General features: G+C 41.4%; 1 protein-coding gene across 4 annotated transcripts in view; it reads left to right on the top strand.

Moving 5' to 3' along the window:
• The window catches only part of tll1 (tolloid-like 1), a 303,989-nt gene that overhangs the window by 173,488 nt on the left and 110,228 nt on the right, over window positions 1-20,273 (top strand). For all 4 annotated transcript variants that reach the window (XM_080192042.1, XM_080192060.1, XM_080192049.1 and 1 more), the window contains 2 exons: window positions 1,999-2,104; window positions 7,295-7,419. In XM_080192042.1, the coding sequence (XP_080048168.1) occupies window positions 1,999-2,104; window positions 7,295-7,419 (231 nt within the window). The remainder of the gene's footprint in view (window positions 1-1,998; window positions 2,105-7,294; window positions 7,420-20,273) is intronic.

Here is a 20,273-nt window from a genome sequence, read left to right as displayed (position 1 = left end):
ATTTTCTGGCTTCGCTTGCTCCAAGACCAAATTCAACCTAGGTCAATGGACCTTTGTATGGTCATGTCCCTCCGTTATGATTCCCGTGGTGGGTGAGACAAGAAAATTCCATCCACTGAGTTTCAATGGTTCTTTTGTTCAGAGTGAAAGAGCGAGTCAGGTCGGCTAGAATTCTATAATTCTTTTGTGTTAGTCCATCCTTAAACAAAAGGATATGTGAATTTCCCAGATGGCTTATAATGTCCATACTTGAATGGGCATTCATTTGTGTCTTAGGACTGTCTGAAGATCAAATGCCAAAGGTCACAATTTGCAGCAGTCATTTTAATTGTACGTTTGTCCAATTTCAAATTATGAAAGTACTACCACAAGTTTATAACATACTGGAACATGACCATATATACACATCAAATACTTGTGGACTATTCAACTGTTTAAGGCAGTGCAGCCAAACTTGATCCTGCCTTCACTATACAGTTATCACAGTTAGTTGAATAGTGATCAAGAGCTTTAATTGAATAGTGATCAAGAGCTTAGTTGAAATTCACTATCTTTTCGCTCACTTGTGAAGTTCAACACCCCACAAGTACAATTACTGCTGAAATTAGAAAACTTAAAGCATAAATGTGACTGAATCTGGGACTTCAGGTGTAGTTTTAGTGCACTGGTTGGTGCTTTTACCTAACAGTTCATCAAGGAAATCTAGCTTCACTCTTAATATTGGCAACTATTAACCTAGTAAGAGCACTGGACAAAGTTCACTGTGCTTTGCAATTCCACAATTTAAGAACAGCGACCAGACAGAGACAACAGTGCAATACATCAAAAGATGTATGATCCCAGCTGTGAATCATTATTTTTCAGCCTTTGTGAGATTGCAAGGGGGCTGGAATTCCATCAGGCCTGTGTTCATGCTTGAAACCAATGCTATATACAGCACCATCTGGGAAGCATAAGGTTGGCTTAAAATTTTGCCCTTAGCCTCATTAATGTTAATTAGACAAGAAGTTGCCACCTGTTGCACCTCCAGAGGTGTTTTTCTATTTGCAGAAAACAAATGTTGGGGAACTTGCTTCACTGGCAGTCGCCCGATGTTAAGATTGAGATTTGAGGGTGGAGCAGAAATGGAAAGCTTTGTTATTAGGTTGCTGTGGAGCTAAGGAAATTCTCTGCTCCCACTGGTGCTACAGGCATGTTAAAATACGTTTCTATTTAAAATTTATCTTTTGATGGTAGCTTCTGATTAAACCGTCATGCTTGTTTCATTGTCACAGGAGGAGCAGCCCCTGACTCCTGTTTAATCCAAAATGGTTTCTGCAAAAGGGCATAAATCTGACATTCAATCTATCATTTACGTTTGTAAGGGATTTGATACTTGTAAGTGACCATTAGGAATATCTGCAAATCTGCCTGGGGCAATATGTAGACATTCATAATGAAGGCGAAGATTGGGTTTGATGGTTCCCCACCCATTCTGAAATTGGTTCTTTTTGCTTTGTTTTCCACCTTGAAACCAGGAAGAATGAGGACCAATTTCTACCTCAGAAAATGGTGAATTCTGGAATTATTTATGAATTGTGAATTTAGTGCACCTAAAAATGAATAAAATGATGCACTACACCATTCAAGGCTCTTTCAGAGCCCAACATTGGTGATTATTGAGCACTACTCAATTCTAACCCGAGCCAGAAGAATTTGCTTCTTGCAGTGTTATGCTTGGATCAAGAATTATATTCAATTAAGGTTGACTCAAATGACTTAAATACACAACCGTTGTACAATGCTGGAAGCATAATTATATTCAGATCTGGAATGCTTTTTCCAAAGTCAATTGTTTAGGAGAAGGTTTTGTTATTTGGCAAACCAGATGTAACTTGGCAGTGGAATGGGAACATTACAATTTGATGTCTTTGCGGCAGCGGTTTCAGAATTTTGTGGGTGGCAATCACCAAAGTTGATCCATGACTAACCACTGCCTTTCTTTCTTACTGCAAGTAGGTCAGGAATACAACTTCCTCAAGATGGAACCTGGTGAAGTGAACTCCCTCGGGGAAGCATATGACTTTGACAGTATTATGCACTATGCTAGGAACACCTTCTCAAGGTTGGAGTCTAAGGTTACATCTCTTTGACGTTTACATTTTGTCAGCTGTAGAGTATAATGAAAATTTTATTTCTGGCTTAATGCTAATTTGGAGCTTTGCTCCCCATATTGCATAGTGAAATTATTCATTATTCGGTCCACCCTTACTAATTAAAAAAAAAATCATTTGTGGGATGTTGGCACTGCTGGCTGGACCAGCACTTATTACCCATTGCTGATTACTCTTGAACTCAGTGGCTTGCTAGGCCATTCCTGAGAGCATTTAAGAGTTAACCACATTATTGTTGATCTGGAGTCGCATGTTGGCTAGACGATGTAAGAAGGCGGATTTCCTTCCCTGAAGGGCGTTAGTGAACCACATGGGTTTTTGTGACAGTCAACTCATGGTCATCATTAGACTTTTATTTCTGGATATTTATCGAATTCAATTTCACTTTGTGGTGGGACTGAAGCCTCGATCCCCAAAGCATTACTTTGGGTCTCTGAATTACTAGCCTAGTGAAAATAACACTGCACCACTACCTTCCCCTGAAGTTGTACATTAAACTAATGATGATTGCGTAGGAGATCTGGAGACTAGAATGGCTAATTGACTTCAAAGAATTGTTATTAACTACAGGATTAAAATTTTCTGAAACCAAATAACATACTTGGGAGGTCCTTGATCAGACAGGACAACTTCAACATGTAGCCATTTTACAGGGCCAAAACAATTTGGAATGTGTAAAATACACCAAAATGAAGTTGGAGCAGGAAGAGTGTACAGTTATCAACAATCCATATTCCAGATATGTGCTGAGTTGGGTGATTTCATGCCCAACTCAGCACATATTTAATTTCTGTACTTCTAAACTTGGAATGGTAAAATTTATTTCTGCTTTTCATTCAATTATTCATGCTGAAAAGGATAGGTTTTCAAACCCCCCCAATTTCCAACACAGAAGCCAAATGTAAAGTGTTCATTGCTGTCTGACTTAAATCAGCTAACTACTCCCTAGATCCGCCACACTCACTGTAATTGCATAGTGAATCATTGCGGGTGCCTTCAGTATTTGCTTACTGAAAATTATTAATGGAAGATCATTTGGAGTGGAGTGGCAGAGCTCAAATATGCAAAGATTGATGTCCAGAATTTACAAAAGAGCACTGCTAGTAGCGAGCTTCGCAGGCTAAGGAATGTGGAGTAGGAATTTGGGAATGAGACTTTGCCTGAGTTTCTTCTGTCTATTGAGCAAATTGAAAGAAAATCATGGGATGCATTGACCTATACACTCAATATGCACTGCTATCATACAAAGTTGTACTCCAGGAGCACAAACTCATAAAATCTATGTCTAACAGTGCTATAGAACTGATTTCTTGTTTAGTCATTTTAAACTTTACATGATATAGGTCAAAAACAAAGCCTACATTGTTCCCCAAAGTTCTAGGTTTAATAAATAAGTGTGTTAGCTTTTGTAAATTCCGGCCTAGCCAAGTGGACATTGTTTTGGAATTTCTTTTTCTGCTGTGCATTCTAATATCTCTATTCTACACCTGTGCTGAGTTTGCTGAAAAATCTTTCAGAATATGTAGAGATGTACGTATTGTTGAAAATGTGTGCAATTATCCATTACTTTCTTAAAAATTAGCAGTTTAGTATTGTGATTTAACTTTTAGGTATGCGATAACAAGTACTTAAATTATTTGTTTATTATTTGATTGCCAATGTATTCCTTTCAATCCTTTGCTGAAGGATTAACTCTTTCCTGGAATACACACTCCCCTCCTGTACTTGGCCAAAATGATCATTATGCATGTGTGAGCTGTACTAATTAAGGACCAGTAAGTTTTTTTACTAAATTGCATATCTTAACTGAGCCTGATTCTCTCCATATCCAAAATCTACATATGCACATATCCAGCATGGTGGGTGGGCAGTGATCAAAAGCTGGAGACCTGGCACACCAAGTTTCCTTTGACAGCAACTTCCAAACCTGCAAACTCTACCATCTAGGAGGACAAGGGCAGCAGATACATTGGAACACCATGACCTGGGAGCTCCCCTTCAAATTGCAAACCATCCTTACTTGGAACTAAATCATTGTTATTTCGCTGTTACTGGGTCAAAATCCATGAACTTCCTTCCTAACAGCACCGTGGCTGTTCCTAGAACAGGTGGAAAGCAGTGGTTCAAGAAGCTTCACCACCAACATCTCAAGGGTAATTAGGGATGGACAATAAACCCCACATCCCATAATGAATATTTCACAAAATCCCATTCTGTCATTCTTCCAGTCTTGCTGAGGTTAGTCACCATGGACCAAATATTAAACTTGGAGCTTTGACATTTGCTCAATTTATACTATGTTACTCCTTGACACTCAGTGAAATGTTCCTTTCACATAGAGTCATAGAGGTTTACAGCATGGAAACAAGCCCTTTGGCCCAATTTGTCCGTGCCACCCTTTTTTTAAACCCCTAAGTTAATCCCAATTGCCCACATTTGGTCCATATCCCTCTATATCCATTGTACCCATATAACTATCTAAATGCTCATTAAAAGACAAAATTGTATCTGCCTCTACTACTACGTCTGGCAGCTTGTTCCAGACACTCACCACCTCTGTGAAAAATTACCCCTCTGGACACTTTTGTATCTCTCCCCTCTCACTTTAAATCTAGGCCCTCTAGTTTTAGACTCCCTTTCTTTCGGAAACAATATTGATTATCTAGCTGATCTGTGCTCCTCATTATTTTATAGACCTCTATAAGATCACCCCTCAGCCTCCTATGCTCCAGTGAAAAAATTCCTAGTCTATCCAGCCTCTCCTTTTAACTCAATCCATCAAGTCCCGGTAGTATCCTAGTAAATCTTTTCTGCACTCTTTCTAGTTTAATAATATCCTTTCTATAATAGGTGACCAGAATTGCACACAGTATTCCAAGTGTGGCTTTACCAATGTCTTGTACAACTTCAACAAGACATTCCAACTCCTGTATTCCATGTTCTGACTGTTGAAACCAAGCATGCCAAATGCCTTCTTCACCACTCCGTCCACTTTCAAGGAGCTATGAACATGTACCCCTAGATCTCTTTGTTTTGTAACTTTCCCCAATGTTCTACCATCAACTAAGTAAGCCGGTTTGCTTTGTTATGCCTTGAAAAGTTGCAAAGGAATAGAGGGGGCAATTGCAACTGTACAGGGCACTGGTGAGGCCGCAGCTGGAGTACTGTGTGCAGTTTTGGTCGCCGCACTTGCGCAAGGATATTTTGGCTTTGGAGGGAGTGCAGAGGAGGTTCACTAGGCCGATACCGGAGTTGAGAGGGTTGAGCTATGAAGAGAGGCTGAATAGACTGGGCTTGTACTCGTTGGACTTTAGAAGGATGAGGGGGAATCATATTGAGATGTATAAGATGATGAAGGGGATGGATAGGGTAGAGGTAGAGAGGTTCTTCCTGCTCAGAAAGGACAGCAGGACTAGAGGGCACAGCCTCAAGTTAAGGGGGAGGCAGTTTAGAGCAGAGTTGAGGAGGAACTTCTTCACTCAAAGGGTGGTGAATCTCTGGAATTCTCTGCCCGTTGAAGTGGTGGAGGCTACCTCGCTAAATATATTTAAGATGCGGGTAGATAGGTTTTTGGTAGGCAAGGGAATTAAGGGTTATGGGGAGAAAGCGGGAATGTGGAACTGAGCCACTTCAGATCAGCCATGATCTTATTGAATGGCGGGGCAGGCTCGAGGGGCTAGATGGCCTACTCCTGCTCCTATTTCTTATGTTCTTATGTTCTCCCAGCCCATTGCGCTGTTCTAGCAGTGCAGTGGGCCGGGAGACTTTAACAGAGGACATTTAGCCAGCTGAGGGGCATGGCTTTAATGTGTCCCTGGCCACCAGATTTCCAGTGTCATCAGCTGTGTGCCAGAAATTGGCACAAAGCTTAATAAATTATGTAAATGATCATTTTAATATCATTGTGGGGACTGAAGTCTCCGGATCCGCAAATATCCCCACCCCTGCCAGGAATGTTTCACTCCAGCAGAATTTATAACAGCTCCCTACTAGCGCGGAGCTGGCAGCCTGACCCCACTGGAGTGAAAGAGTGTCCTAGAGGTCCCCCAGGAGGTGAAGGCAAGGAGAGCTCCCTCGGGGATTGCCAGCTTAGTAATGCCAGCCTGGCTCCTTGGCACTGCCCAAGAGGCAAAGTGACAGTGCCAGGGGGCACCTTGGCACTGCCCACTGGGCATCAGAGCCAAAGGGAGTGGCCAGAGGGGTGAAGCCTCTGGGAGGCGCGATTGGTAGGGATGGGGGGATACCACTGTCACTCTGTGCTAGAATCAGTGACAGAGGGAGGGAGGCAGTGAATAGAGCTGGCCATCGGTGGGGGGGGGGGGGGTGCGGTTGAGGGGGTTGACCCACTGTGAAGGGGGTTGGGACTGCAGTGGAGGGGGTCAGAACTGCAAGGGGGAAGGGTGTCGAGGCTGCTGGTAGGAGCTGGGACTGGGTTGGACACGTCTGGGAGGCCAGCGATCAGGTATGGGACGGATCAGTGTGAGGTTGGCCAGCGATCAGGAGGCAGGCAATGTCGGGCTGATGGATCGGCACATGCGTAGTGGTCCGCTCAGCGCTATGCTGCCGGCCCCTCCAGCAGGGACAGGCCCCGCCCACTGTTTTTGGCATGATTCACGATATGGCTCTCTGTGCACTAGCAAGTGGGCGGCATGGTGGCACAATGGTTAGCACTGTTGCCTCACAGCACCAGAGACCCAGGCTTGGGTCACTGTTTGTGCGGAATTTGCATGTTCTCCCCGTGCCTGCGAAGGTTTCCTCTGGGTGCTCCAGTTTCCTCCCATAGACCAAAAAACATGCTGGTTAGGTGCATTGGCCATGCTAAATTCTCCCTCTTTGTATCTGAACAAGTGCATAGTGTGGCGATTAAGGGATTTTCACGATAACTTTATTGCAGTGTTAATATAAGCCAATGTGTGACACTAACAAATAGAAAAAACTGATGCACAGCATGGGAGATTAATTTTGAAAATCCTGCTGGAAAAAGCAGCAGGGTTTACTTCAGTTTTTATGCAAATACTTAGAATTTCCTTTCGGGGAAGCCCACCCAAAATCTCCAACCCCCACCCCCAACAATTCAGAAACACAAGTGGAGTAAACTGACAATATTGTGTCAGTAAGTGACAGTTCTTTCTTTTTCTTAGAGGAATGTTTCTGGACACCATTCTCCCTGGACGTGATGAAAATGGCATAAGACCTGCTATTGGCCAACGCGCACGTTTAAGTAAAGGAGACATTGCACAGGCAAGGAAGCTGTATAGATGTCCAGGTATTATGCTGCACACATGGGGATTGGGCCTACATTTATTAGGATATAATTAAGACATAAATTACGGTAAATACTTGCAAAATACAACTCCGTGATATGGCACTAATGTCACAAGGTTTTAGAAATCAGTATTATTGCAGTGGTGAACAGTCATATTATCAAGAATGTAGTTTGTTATTAATGATCAGCAAATTATTGTGAGGGAAGGCAAATCACAAAAATGTTAAATTTAAATTGCACTGATTGCAGAGCACAACAGTAAGCTAAGGCAGACTCAAATTGCAAAGTGCTCAGCCTTGACTCTTCTTGTTTCTCTTGCCATCAGGATTCTTTGTTTAGATCTCAGGCTTTTAACAAATTCTCAGTGTCAGAACTTATACAAAGAGACCAAGAACATGATTAGTTAGATTCAGCCACACGGTCATCTGGTGTTAGCTTCACGACTGTAAATGATGAGTTTGTTTTTCCAAATGAGACAGCGTAAGTCATGTTTGAGGCTGAAAGTATCCTATCACTTTCACATGAAAGCAAGCTGATTTTGGGTAAACAGTGACTTGAAACTGACATGACAGCTCTAGTTTCACATATCAATCTGCTGATCAAACACATGCAAACCAAACCAGGCAGAAACAATAGTTTGGTTTTACACAGGATGTAGTACAACTCTAGCTTAAAACCACATTGTCTATGATGTATGATGTAGAATAACCAGGCCTCTTTTTAAGTCAACACAGCGGGCGGAATTTTACCGGCACATCTGCCTAAGTTTCACACAATCCTGCCCGAGGCCAATGGAGAATGGCATTCTCAGAGCCTCGCCCACCCCTAGAATTTGGGCAGGCATGCCAGTCAAATTCCAGCCAGTCTTTGAATCTTTTGAGGACTTCCTCCAAATTGATGCTGTGCTCTTCATGTAACACCCCTGTTATTAAGACACTATTCAGGTACATAACCACTCTGGGGATCCCTTGCAGAAGACTTTTGATTGTGCGCTGAAAGACAGCATGTGCAGATGAAATGCTGAAGGGTAACCAGTGTATTGGAATAAGACCTTGTGTGTAATAATGGTGATAAATTTTCTTGAGTCTTCCTCCAGCACATGCTGTTGGTGTGCATGACTTAAGTCCAATTTTCTGTACAGGGCCCCTGACAGTTTTGCAGAAAGATCTTCTAGGGATAGGATATTTGATGTGAATTTGATTTGATTTATTATTGCCACATGAATTTGTATACAGTGAAAAGTATTGTTTCTTGAGCGGTATGCAGACAAAGCATTCTGTACATAGGGAAGGAAAGGAGAAAGTGCAGAATGTAGTGTTACGGTCATAGCTAGGATGTAGAGAAAGATCAACTTAATGCAAGATAGGTCCATTCAAAAGTCTGATGGCAGCAAGGAAGAAGCTGGTTTTGAGTTAGATAGTACATAACTCAGACATTTGTACCTTTTTCCCGACCAGAGAAGGTTTGGGCAGCCCTGTTCAAATTCAGTTTGTAATCACCGGAAATCCTCACTGTGAGGTCTAATTTTAACAGTGGGACAATTGGCTCAGTCCACTCTGAGAATTGTATGGGTTTACATATCCCCAGGTCTTCCAATTGCTTTAATTCCACCTCAACAATGTTTTCCTCATGTCTGCATGGGTTTCTTCTGGGTGTTCTGGTTTCCTCCCACAGGCCAAAGCTGTGTGGGTAGGTGGATTGGCCATGCTAAATTGCCCCTTACTCCCCCTGACACTATTGGGGATTAGCAGGGTAAATACGTGGGGTTATGGGAATAGGGTCCAGGTGGCATTCTTGCTGGTGCAGGTTTGATGGGCCAAATGGCCTCCTCCTGCACTATAGGGATTTAATGAAACTTTTTGATGTAGGGTATAAGGGACTGGATGTGTACTAAAAAAATTGCAGAATACAAGGGCAAGGGGCAAAGGTATACATATCCGATGAGCTGGATTTTGAATTTCCAGGTCCCAATCCTACACTGTAGCAGCGTGATTTTTAAAGGTTAAGGCCCTAATTGACAAGTTTGTCACCCTAGCTGGTGAGGCCTACTTCTGGAGAGTTGTTTCAAAGGCAGGCAGCAGCCTTGACTTGGTTTGCTGTTTCCTGAAGGAATGCAGCTGGTGGGTGAGCAGAAGGCCAGAGGGCTCATGATCCTTACAAGTGTCTATCTGCTCATTCATTAGGCACTTTATCAACTCTGTACAAGCAATGGCAACTTTATGCTACTGTATGATCATCTCAATTTGACTATCCTTTTTTGTACAAGATTTTCATTCAGCAGCTGCAATAAATAATGGTTTCCTGCTGTGCGCACAACCCCTGTACACTAATGTTCCCCTGACTGTTCACTCTTCCCATTCCTACCATTAGGCTCAGAGTAAAAACAAACAAAACCCATTTAAACCTTTTAAACACCAATAAAAGGACACCTGAATAAGCAGCCGATTCCCCAATGAAGAAAAATTGCGTATAACTGCAGAGAACATGATTAAAAAAAAATTTCTTCAAGATACAGTAGCATCACAATGTATACATCTTCAATAAATCAAGATATTCCTAATTTTTGAGAGATAAGATAAAATACAAGAAGTCACTGAGAAATGAATGTTATTTGTTCTACATATATTTGTTGACACGTCCAAAGACCCTTTGCCCATGCGTGTGCACACACACACACACACACACACACACACACATATGCATGTACTTACACAGGCAAACATGTAAAGCAGAAATCAAGGGAAGCAGACTTTTTGGGATTTTACAGCACTTTTTTGAAGTCCTATTGGTGTCTTTACAGTCATATGCCAGAATTATAAAAATATTTTGCATTTGTTATAATATTGCTAATTGATTAAACAGAACACAGCAGGAATAGAATGGGAAACAGATTAAATCACTGTAACACATCAATCATTGCTGACATGGTAGTGGCATGGCAGTCATTCACTAATTACTTTTTGCTTGCATGTGTTTTTTTTCTGTTAATAGGGCTCAAAAATGTTTCCTAGTTTTTACCACAAAGATCACCTGCGATATACAAACCAAAGTATTTCTTCCCTCCAAAGATGTATCAGAGTGTACTGACTGCAGTTTGTGGCTATTCTGATCAACTACACTTGTGCATCATGCTATTTCTTCCATGACGCCCCTCAGTAACACTCTATTTACAGGAGTAGATGTGAAGAATAACTCGAGATTTTTAGTGTGTCCGTACAAGCCTCAAAGGTTCAATATATTTAATGGCAGTATTCCTAGGTGGAATTTTCTCAGAAAAATTATAAGTGTTGAATATGCAAGGAAAACCATTTTTCCAGTGAGGTAAGTTTCATGAGCTCTTTGCAATACAGAGGCCAAAATCTGATTCCTGCCAGTGGGGGGAGTGGGGCCTATTCTTGCTGAGAATCCAGCTGCAGGCTGCTAGGGGTGCTATTGCACATGCCCTACTCACCAATGGGAGATTTGTCAAACCCACCCACCCTCCCCGATCACTGGCCTCCTGATTAGTGGCCTCAACCCCTAACTGGTCCTACTGACCAGCCCCAATGCAAAGTACCCCACTTCTCTCCCTTCCAAGCAATCCCTCCTCCAGTGCCCAATGGGCAGTGCCAGGGTATCTGGTGGGTAGTGCCAACCTGGCACTGCCCCATGGGCACTGCCTGGTCCTGCCCTGCCTCTGACCACCCTGGAGGTTTCAATGATTTCCGGTCCCACCAGCAAAGTAATCACATTTGGTCCTCGTTGGTGAGAACTATCTGAAATCCTTGCTGGTGAGGACCTCCACCGGAAAGGCTGGAAAGCCAAGTGAGCCAGGGCAATTATGTCCGGGGTTCATTAATGATATTTAAATCAGCCTTGTGCTCTCCTCGACCTCAAGGCTGAATACACCAGCAGAACTGGGCCGGTCGTCTAAGGAGAGGTGAGAAATTGAGCACGAGTCAGAATTTTTTGCACATATTTTCCACCCCACTACACTACTCGATTAGCACTGCAGGGTGGAAAAATAACACACACTGTGTTTTTATTGTTTTTCACACTGATGTATATTGTTCAGTGACCCTCTGTAGGTATGAAACATTTGTTTCATGACAATGAAACAACATAACTGAATGTCTGAAGATGCAACTTGACCCAGACCACAATTCAGCAAATGGTTTGCTCAACTATTCATGATGTATCCTCCACTTCTTCAGCAGCATTGTGAGTTTGGAGTAAAGCTCCTAACTCAACAGGACCTACCCCCACATAACACACAGTCAGCCTCATTCGCTTACCTTGCGGGGACTCTTCCTCACTCATAATCAATGACCTTTGCTTCTTCACTGCTAGCTAATGTACTCCAAAACTGCATTTGACTCAGCTGGCATCTGCTGTTGGTGATGTAGGTGAGAACGAAAACCACATACCCACTTCCTCCTGCTGCATTACAGCTTTGGTTTGAAAAAACCTCCGGATGAGCAGATGGGCATTCTTTTGCACATTGTTGTTAAAATGAGAGTACATGCTGTATTTCGTGGTGGAGCATGAGGGGAAGCTTTGAACTTGTTGACACTGAAAATCTTTAGTACAGTGAACATATGTGATTATCATTGCACAAACCAGAAACATTGCACTTCCACAAACTTTGTTTTAGGTCAGCACCCAAAAGATCTTCTTGTCTCTGAGGCAGATATTATCTCAGCACAATGTTGTTAGGGCAGGAGATTTTCTCCTTCTGTAATAAAATAATCAGCACTACTTGGGAGAAGAAAAGGAATGTGACATTTTTTATATTGCAGTGTCTTGTTAAGCAGTTATGCTTGGTCAGCTAGATGTCACAAAGAAATCAATCAGCATGTTGGAGCCTATAATTCAAGCTACTGCAAAATCTACATTCCCTCTGGTAGCATTGTTTGCTTAAGATGGTGTGCACTTCCTTTCTCTGGAAGTGCAGCTCCCACTTGCCCAGACAGTTCAGATGTAGGTTGGCAGAACCAAGACGCTGAGCCCTCCCAAGATTTTTCAGGGTTGCTGCTAATGTTTAACAAGCTAAAAACCCCACTGTTTACCAGAGCATATTACCACTAAGTTTCCCACCGCTTTTTTAGATAGATCATCTTATAAATTAGAGTTTTGGCCTATGGGATTAGCTGGAGCTGCACGGGAAGAATCCCAATCCTCTTGTAACATGAGCCACCCATTCAAATTCTATAAAACAACTCAGCTGACTAGTTGATCATCAAGAGTGCTTGAAGTACAGCATATCTGCTAAGCTCAGGTTTTGGAATACAGAGATGGTTACAAATTGAAATATTTTGAAATTCTATGAACAGGTGTGTCTTCTTGGAGCCACCTTGACCCCAAAGAGACTCCAACTGCTAACTACTTTCTGAAGTAGCCTAAAGAGCCCTCTCAATTAACTTGTTGCAAAGTATAGTCACATCATCTTGGAGCAATGAGGAATTTGCAATGAATGTCAACCATGTCAGTGATGCTCACATACTGACAATGAATGAAAAGGTTGGCTGTTAAACAATTAGCAAGTGTGAGTTTGAGTCCTTGTTAGGCAGCAATTGGGGAACTCATGGCCAGACTTGATTCTTTCTGCCCATTTTTCAAGGTCATGACAGGTGATTCCATCAGAAATACAATATAATTTGTTAAACGGAATGTTGCAATATTTTCAGAAATATTTCACCTTTAACCTACATCTGAGAATGTTATCTGACCACATTCATGAATAGAATGGATAACTGTAGGCAACCTCATTTATTCAGTCTATTACTTCCCCTTGCATGGATAATAAGTTTAAAATACATATACCAGATTTGGCCATGCAACTTTATGCACCTGGTTACTTTTTGAGGTCAAATGATGCAAGCATATCAAAATTGATGGAAGCAGTGCAGTACGAGTAAAAAAAAGCAGTCTGACCTGGGCATGATTCCGTTTGTGCGATTATCAGCCAATACTCCAGCATTCTCTGTCACTCTACAGATGTAGGTCCTGTCCTATCTGCCGGATAAAAACAGAGGTAGGGAGTAAAGTGATTTGAAGTTTCATGGCTTTGAGTCATAAAGGACAAAAGATACTATTCCATCTACCACCTTAACCTCAAATGGAAGGCAAATTTAATCCAACTGTGAGTGCAAGAAATAAATGCTGGGAGAGATGTGAGAGTAATTCATCTCAACATTGTGGCAATATTTTACTGGGTATTGAATGAGCTCGAACAAAATTGGCACGTGGTGCTCAGAAGAAAAGCTCTTTCGTTGCTAAAATTATATTTGATGCAACAAAAAATGCTTGTGATTGTTAGAGACCAGTCATCACGGTTCAAGGAAGTGTCTTGGCCAGATAATCTTCAACTGTTTCATTAATAACTTTGACTCTGTACCTGGTCAGGAATGGGGCTATAAGCTGATGATTGCATACAATTTAGTTCTGTTCACAATTTCTCTGAGTTTGAACCTGGACCTGAATAGCATTCAGAATTCATCTGATAAGTAGCAGGTAATGACCAATTCAAAATACAGAGATCACAATCACCTCCTTTGCTTTTCAATGGCACCATCATTGCTGAATTCCCTACCATCAATATTTTGAAGTATCAACATTGACCTGAAGCTGAACTGGACTAACCATATCAACAATTTTCTGAAAATAACAGTACAGAGACTGGAAATTTTGCAAAGAATCTTGACCCTTGCAAAGCCTCTCCACCAAAGCACAAGTCAGAACTGTGATGGAATACTTAAAATACTCATAGATGTGTGGAGCTATAATAACATTCAAGAAATTCAATAACATTCCAGAAGTAGTTGATTGGTAATCCGACCATTGATTTCACTCTTCATCTTCAGCATCATCAGTCCACCATTACTGCACTCTGTATGATCTGCAGAGAGCATTGCATGATTACTTTGCCAGTTAGTGCCTATTTGCATTTCTTGATCATAAAAGTCAGTCTTCCTGAATTGTTTTTCACATTGCCAGGTCACAATCCTGGGATTCCCAAGTTGGCACTGTTGTGACAACACTATCCTACATGGATTGCAGGGATTTAAGGAATAAGGCCCATCTCCAGATTGTTAGGGTAACTAGAGATGGACAATAAATTTGCCAGCATTCTATAAATTCCCGAAAACAATATAAAAAAGTGCATGTATGAATAGTATACACTTGCATATATAGCAATTTAAAATAATTGATATGCATTATAACCATATCCAGCACCAGAACCCTTAGGGTAGAATTCTCCCATTCTGGAACTAACTGGTGAGTCAAGAATGTGAAGTGTTTCCCACTGAGTAGGCTGGCAGGAAAACTAGCCATATTCTCTGGCTCCAACCTCATTAACTTTACAATAGGGAGTTCCATTCCGAGACTTATTCAGTAGCGTGGCAGGCATGATGGCATGTATCTGGTCACCATGTTATCATATTGTATCTGGCCGCCATGTTGAAAAGACGCCCGGCTTCACCAACCTATTGTTCAAGAAAGAAGATGAACTTCCTGAAAGGCTGATGAACTTCCTGAAAGGCAGAAATCCCCAGTTCCAGGGTTGCTGGTGGCCTCCATTCCAGACTCCAGAGCCAGCCCAGGCATTGTTTAGATGAATCCTGACATGTGAACAGCATGTTGTCCCAGACATGTTTTGGATCAGTTTGTTTTTCCAGCTGGTGTTGTGGGGAATTGGGCATGGTGGATATTTCGGGGTGGGCCTTCATTTGCATTCCATGAGTGGGACTTCGCTGGCCTCTGGCACTTCTTCTGACCCGCTATTGCAAGCATCAATGGAGGATAAGCTGGGAAATCCATGCCAGCGTGAAATTGATTTCTGGGATTCCCACCATATTCTCTCCCCCATGCCCAACATTGAATGCCGGTAGGGGTTTGGGAGAATTCTACCCTTAGTAGTAACTTTCTTTAAATTAGACATTTGTATCTGCTTTGCAAGCCTGCTGTGTTATTCTGATTATGTTAAACTTTCTGTCTTCCTCTATCTATATTGTACTTTAGGGGGTGAAATCAGTCTTTGACATTAAAACAAATGAGGCAACAGTGAATCAGCAGCTTGTTTTGTATCCCACTATTTACTTTAATGGGAGAGAAGATTGGGCAGGCAATGTCCTATTGTCCATTTTGTGCTGTGCTGAATACCAGTTTACCTCTCTGTATAATGAAAGACTATGCTCTAAGGTTGTGTACTACATTCTTTATTCACTCCATCAGTCCTGAAATGTGATTATGCTGCAGCTAGTTTGCGTGATGAACATCACTTATGTTTATAGATGGCTCAGCGCTATTTTTGCAGTTTATTTCTCCGTGACTACCTAGTTGTGTATTAGTTGTAATTCAACCTAATACAACCTAACTTTAAGAATGCACAATGATGAAATTTACGCCATGGGTTGAAGAAAATTAACTAATTTAGCACAAGATTAGTAGACTGAGAAAATTAAACCCCTTCAAGTGTAACAATTTATTTCTAGTTTACTAATTTTTAACCTGCATCACTTGATATTTAAATCCTTTACCTCATTGAACAATTTTACTTGCGTTCAATTCATAAAGAGCCTGTCCTTGCTGTCAAAACAATGGCAAGATTAATGACTTTTGTAGTTAATTATTCAGAAATGATGCAGCAACTTAAGGTGAGGAGCAGATATGTGGCTAAACATAAATTTCTACAAGTGGCTGTTTGAGTTGCGTCTCTGCCATTAGCTGTGTGAAAATTGTATCTTGCCCATTTACTCCCTTTTGTTAGGAACTTGCTGTGTTTGCGCATTAATTGTTTATTATGTATAAGTGTATAATTTCCTTGGTACCAAAACAAGTGTGGCAACGCATTCCAAAGGGTTTTGAACTTTTCAGGGAGCTTTTTAAAATAGCAAATTTCTTTTTCTTAATCCAATCTTTCCTTCTTTGTTTCTCCTTTTGTACCTAATGGACATTATGGGCAAAGTTTTGGAAAGGATTATAAGAGATAGGATTTATAATCATCTAGGAAGGAATAATTTGATTAGGGATAGTCAACATGGTTTTGTGAAGGGTAGGTCATGCCTCACAAACCTTATTGAGTTCTTTGAGAAGGTGACCAAAGAGTTGGATGAGGTAAAGCAGTTGATGTGGTGTATATGGATTTCAGTAAAGCATTTGACACGGTTCCGCATGGTAAACTATTGCAGAAGATATGGAGGCATGGGATTGAGGGTGATTTAGCAGTTTGGATCAGAAATTGGCTAGCTGTAAGAAGACAGAGGGTGGTGGTTGATGGGAAATGTTCATCCTGGAGTTCAGTTACAAGTGGTATACCACAAGGTTCTGTTTTGGGGCCACTGCTGTTTGTCATTTTTATAAATGACCTGGATGAGGGCATAGAAGGATGGGTTAGTAAATTTGCGGATGACACTAAAGTCGGTAGAGTTGTGGACAATGTGGAAGGATGTTGCAGGCTACTGAGGGATATAGATAAGGTGCAGAGCTGGGCTGAGAGGTGGCAAATGGAGTTTAATGTGGAAAAGTGTGAAGTGATTCACTTTGGAAGGAGTAACAGGAATACAGAGTACTGGGCTAATGGTAAGATACTTGGTAGCGTGGATGAGCAGAGAGATCTTGGTGTCCATGTGCACAGATTCCTAAAAGTTGGCACCCAAGTTGATAGGATTGTTAAGAAGGCGTATGGTGTGTTAGCTTTTATTGGTAGAGGGATTGAGTTTTGGAGCCATGAGGTCATGTTGCAACTGTACGAAGCTCTGGTGCGGCCGCACTTGGAGTATTGCGTACAGTTCTGGTCACCGCGTTATAGAATGATGTGGAAGCATTGATAAGGTGCAGAGGAGATTTATCAGGATGTTGCCTGGTATATTGGGAAGGTCTTATGAGGAAAGGCTGAGGGACTTGAGGCTGTATTCATTAGAGAGAAGAAGGTTAAGAGGTGATTTAATAGAGGCATATAAGATGATTAGAGGACTAGATAGAGTGGACAATGAGAGCCTTTTTCCTCCGATGGCGATGGCTAGCACAAGGGGACATAGCTTTAAAGTGATAGATAGGGGACAGATGTCAGAGGTAGGTTCTTTACTCAGAGAGTAGTAAGGGTGTGGATTGCCCTGCCTGCAACAGTAGTGGACTCGCCAACATTAAGGGCATTTAAATGGTCATTGGATAAACATATAGGTGATATTGGAATAGCGTAGGCTAGATGGGCTTTAGATTGGTTTCACAGGTCGGCGCAACATCGAGGGCCGGAGGCCTGTACTGCGTTGTAATGTTCTCTGACATTGAATTCATTCTCTTTCATTCACCCTCCTTTCTGCTGTTTATTTTTCCTTGATTTTCACAAATTAAGAATTGTTGGTTACTCTGTTTGCTCTCTTCCAGACTGTTTTGTTTCTTGGTGGTCAAAAATATTTTCAGCTAAATATTTTAAATCAAACCTAGCTGATAGCAGACTTTGTTAGATGCTTGCTGCAGCAAAAGCCTTGTCCACAATTTTGAATATTTCAATTAGATCATCTCAAATCATGTTTTGAAAATAAAGTAGACTATTTTCCTTAATGCTTCCCCACAAATTAAATTCCTGAACACCCAGAATCATTCTGCTTGTTTGCTTCTGTGAACCTCCCAAAAATAATATTTTTTTATAATTAGCGATCAGAACTTTGCATAGTACAGCAGTTAGAATCTGAAACATGCTAACCTCTTTCAGCAAAGCAATCTGTTTCACTTTATATTCCTGTCTGTCTGCTAATGGAACCAAATGCCACAACTTGCTGCATTTAGTTTAGCAATGTGGAAAAATCCCTGAATTCCTTCCCTGAGCCTGAAATTCAGGTGCATGTTGCTGATCATCTGATCATTAAAATGAATGTTCAGAAAAAACACAGGCAATGAAGTTACCAATCATGATGTTTGCATGGTTGGTAAATGAGGCTGACTGCCAGAAATGCAGTGTCAAAAAATTTCCAAATGGTCTTTTAATGCTTACAGTTAGTGTACCTCCTACTGTGCATTTTTGTGCTGATTTGACAATTTTAGTTGTAATGCCCTTGTTCACATTTTAACACTCGCGTCTGTTTCTGCAGAGTAGTTAATCTCCTTGACAGGGAAGGCTGTAGACCAGTTTTAGTCTTCAGGTGAAAGTTGGAGTGGTAAGTGAACCAAAGTGCTAAAAATGCAATTCAGTCCCAATTTTGAAATTTCTATTTTGACACAAGGCTTTGACTTAATATGAGTATGTGTTGTAGAATAGAAAAAAACTTGATAAATTACAGGATTTTTAGTTCCTCTTCACTAGTTGGAAACTATTTAGCTGGTCATTAAAATGTAGTGAGGAATTCGCTTGTTCCCTTTCTGTCGTGAGCTGGCCAACTGCAATTTTAAATTTCAGATAAGGGCACTAGATGTTATTGCAGGGTGATACAGTATTTGTACAATTTTCTTTGTCAGGTAACTCTACTTAATGATAATATTACAAGGCAACTTATGTCACCAATTGATCAATTTTACTCCTGAATAACCTTTTACTCCTAAATAATTTATGGCAGATACATGTATGGAAAAACATCATCATGTGCATTAAAAGAACAGATTCTCAGGTTGTGGATGTCGCTAGCAAGCCTGACATTTATTGCCCATCTCTAGCTGTCCTCGAGAAGGCTGTGATGATCCTTCTTGAATCACTGCTGTCAATGTGGTGAATGTGCTTCCACAGTGCAGTTAGACAGTAAGTTCCAGGATTATGGTCCAATGAGGATAAACAAATATTTCTCTATCCGTCCCTGGGATGAGGGCATTGCTGGCAAGTTCAGCATTTGTTTCCCATTCTTAATTGCACTTGAACTGAGTGGCTTGCTAGGCCATTACAGAGGGCAACTAAGAGTCAGCAACATTGCTGTGGGTCTAGACTCACATATAGGCCAGGTGAGGTTAAGGATGGCAGATTTCCTTCCCTAAAGGACATCAGAGCATGTAAAGAAAACATGTTCTAATGAAGGCTATTTAGATGGAGTGTTTACATTCAAAATATATTCTTGATATTTATCCATAGAGGCCTCAAAATTTGATGACACCTGAAAATGAGTATGCAGAATGTAATTTGTGACTTATCAGTGCTTGTTGGTTTTGATGCAGGCAGATGATCATGCAGCTTGCTCATGACCATGACTGTAGCATGCAACCATTGCAGCCCATTGAGTAGCTGCGTACCTCAGCAGGGGCATGGCCTGCGCCAGTTGAAACTAACCTATACTACCATAACCAGCCTGAACCTTTTAACATGGAGATACATTATAGGTGGAGCAGGTTCTGGAATAGGCAACTTGAGACTGATTCTGATCTGGGAAGAACAGGACATGCTCCAAAGTTTATCTGACATTGAACTGAAGATTTTGGTTGAAGAAGTGTAAAGAAAAGTGATGTGCTGCAAAGATCCAGGAGATCCTCCAGTCAAACTCTGAGAAGACAATGGGATAGCCATGGTAGTTAATGCCAGGAGTTAAGCACTGAGTGCACTGCTCCAACAAGTTCAATGACCTGATCAGGTTACTGAATATATATTCAAATACCATATACCATCAATTACACCATTTGCCTCGTACACAGTTCAACAATCTATATCAACTACGAATCGTACCTAATTTTCATACACTCACACATTTCGCACTGCACAAGCTTTGTGTCCACATCTCACAACTTATATACACTGCCAGTTTTTCAACCATGACTATCGCATCATTTAAACACATTCCACTAATTCACTGAAATGCTTCCACCTTCCTTTTGAGAGAAGGTGTTGCATCATTCAAGGCAATAGGAGCTAGCCAGCAGCAAGCGTCAGGTACAGCTGCTTATCCTTAGCCCCATGGAGA

Source organism: Carcharhinus amblyrhynchos, chromosome 1, assembly GCF_965287045.1.
Source record: "Carcharhinus amblyrhynchos chromosome 1, sCarAmb.v2.hapA, whole genome shotgun sequence".
NCBI lineage: Eukaryota > Metazoa > Chordata > Chondrichthyes > Carcharhiniformes > Carcharhinidae > Carcharhinus > Carcharhinus amblyrhynchos.
This window is presented reverse-complemented; position numbering and strand designations above follow the sequence as displayed.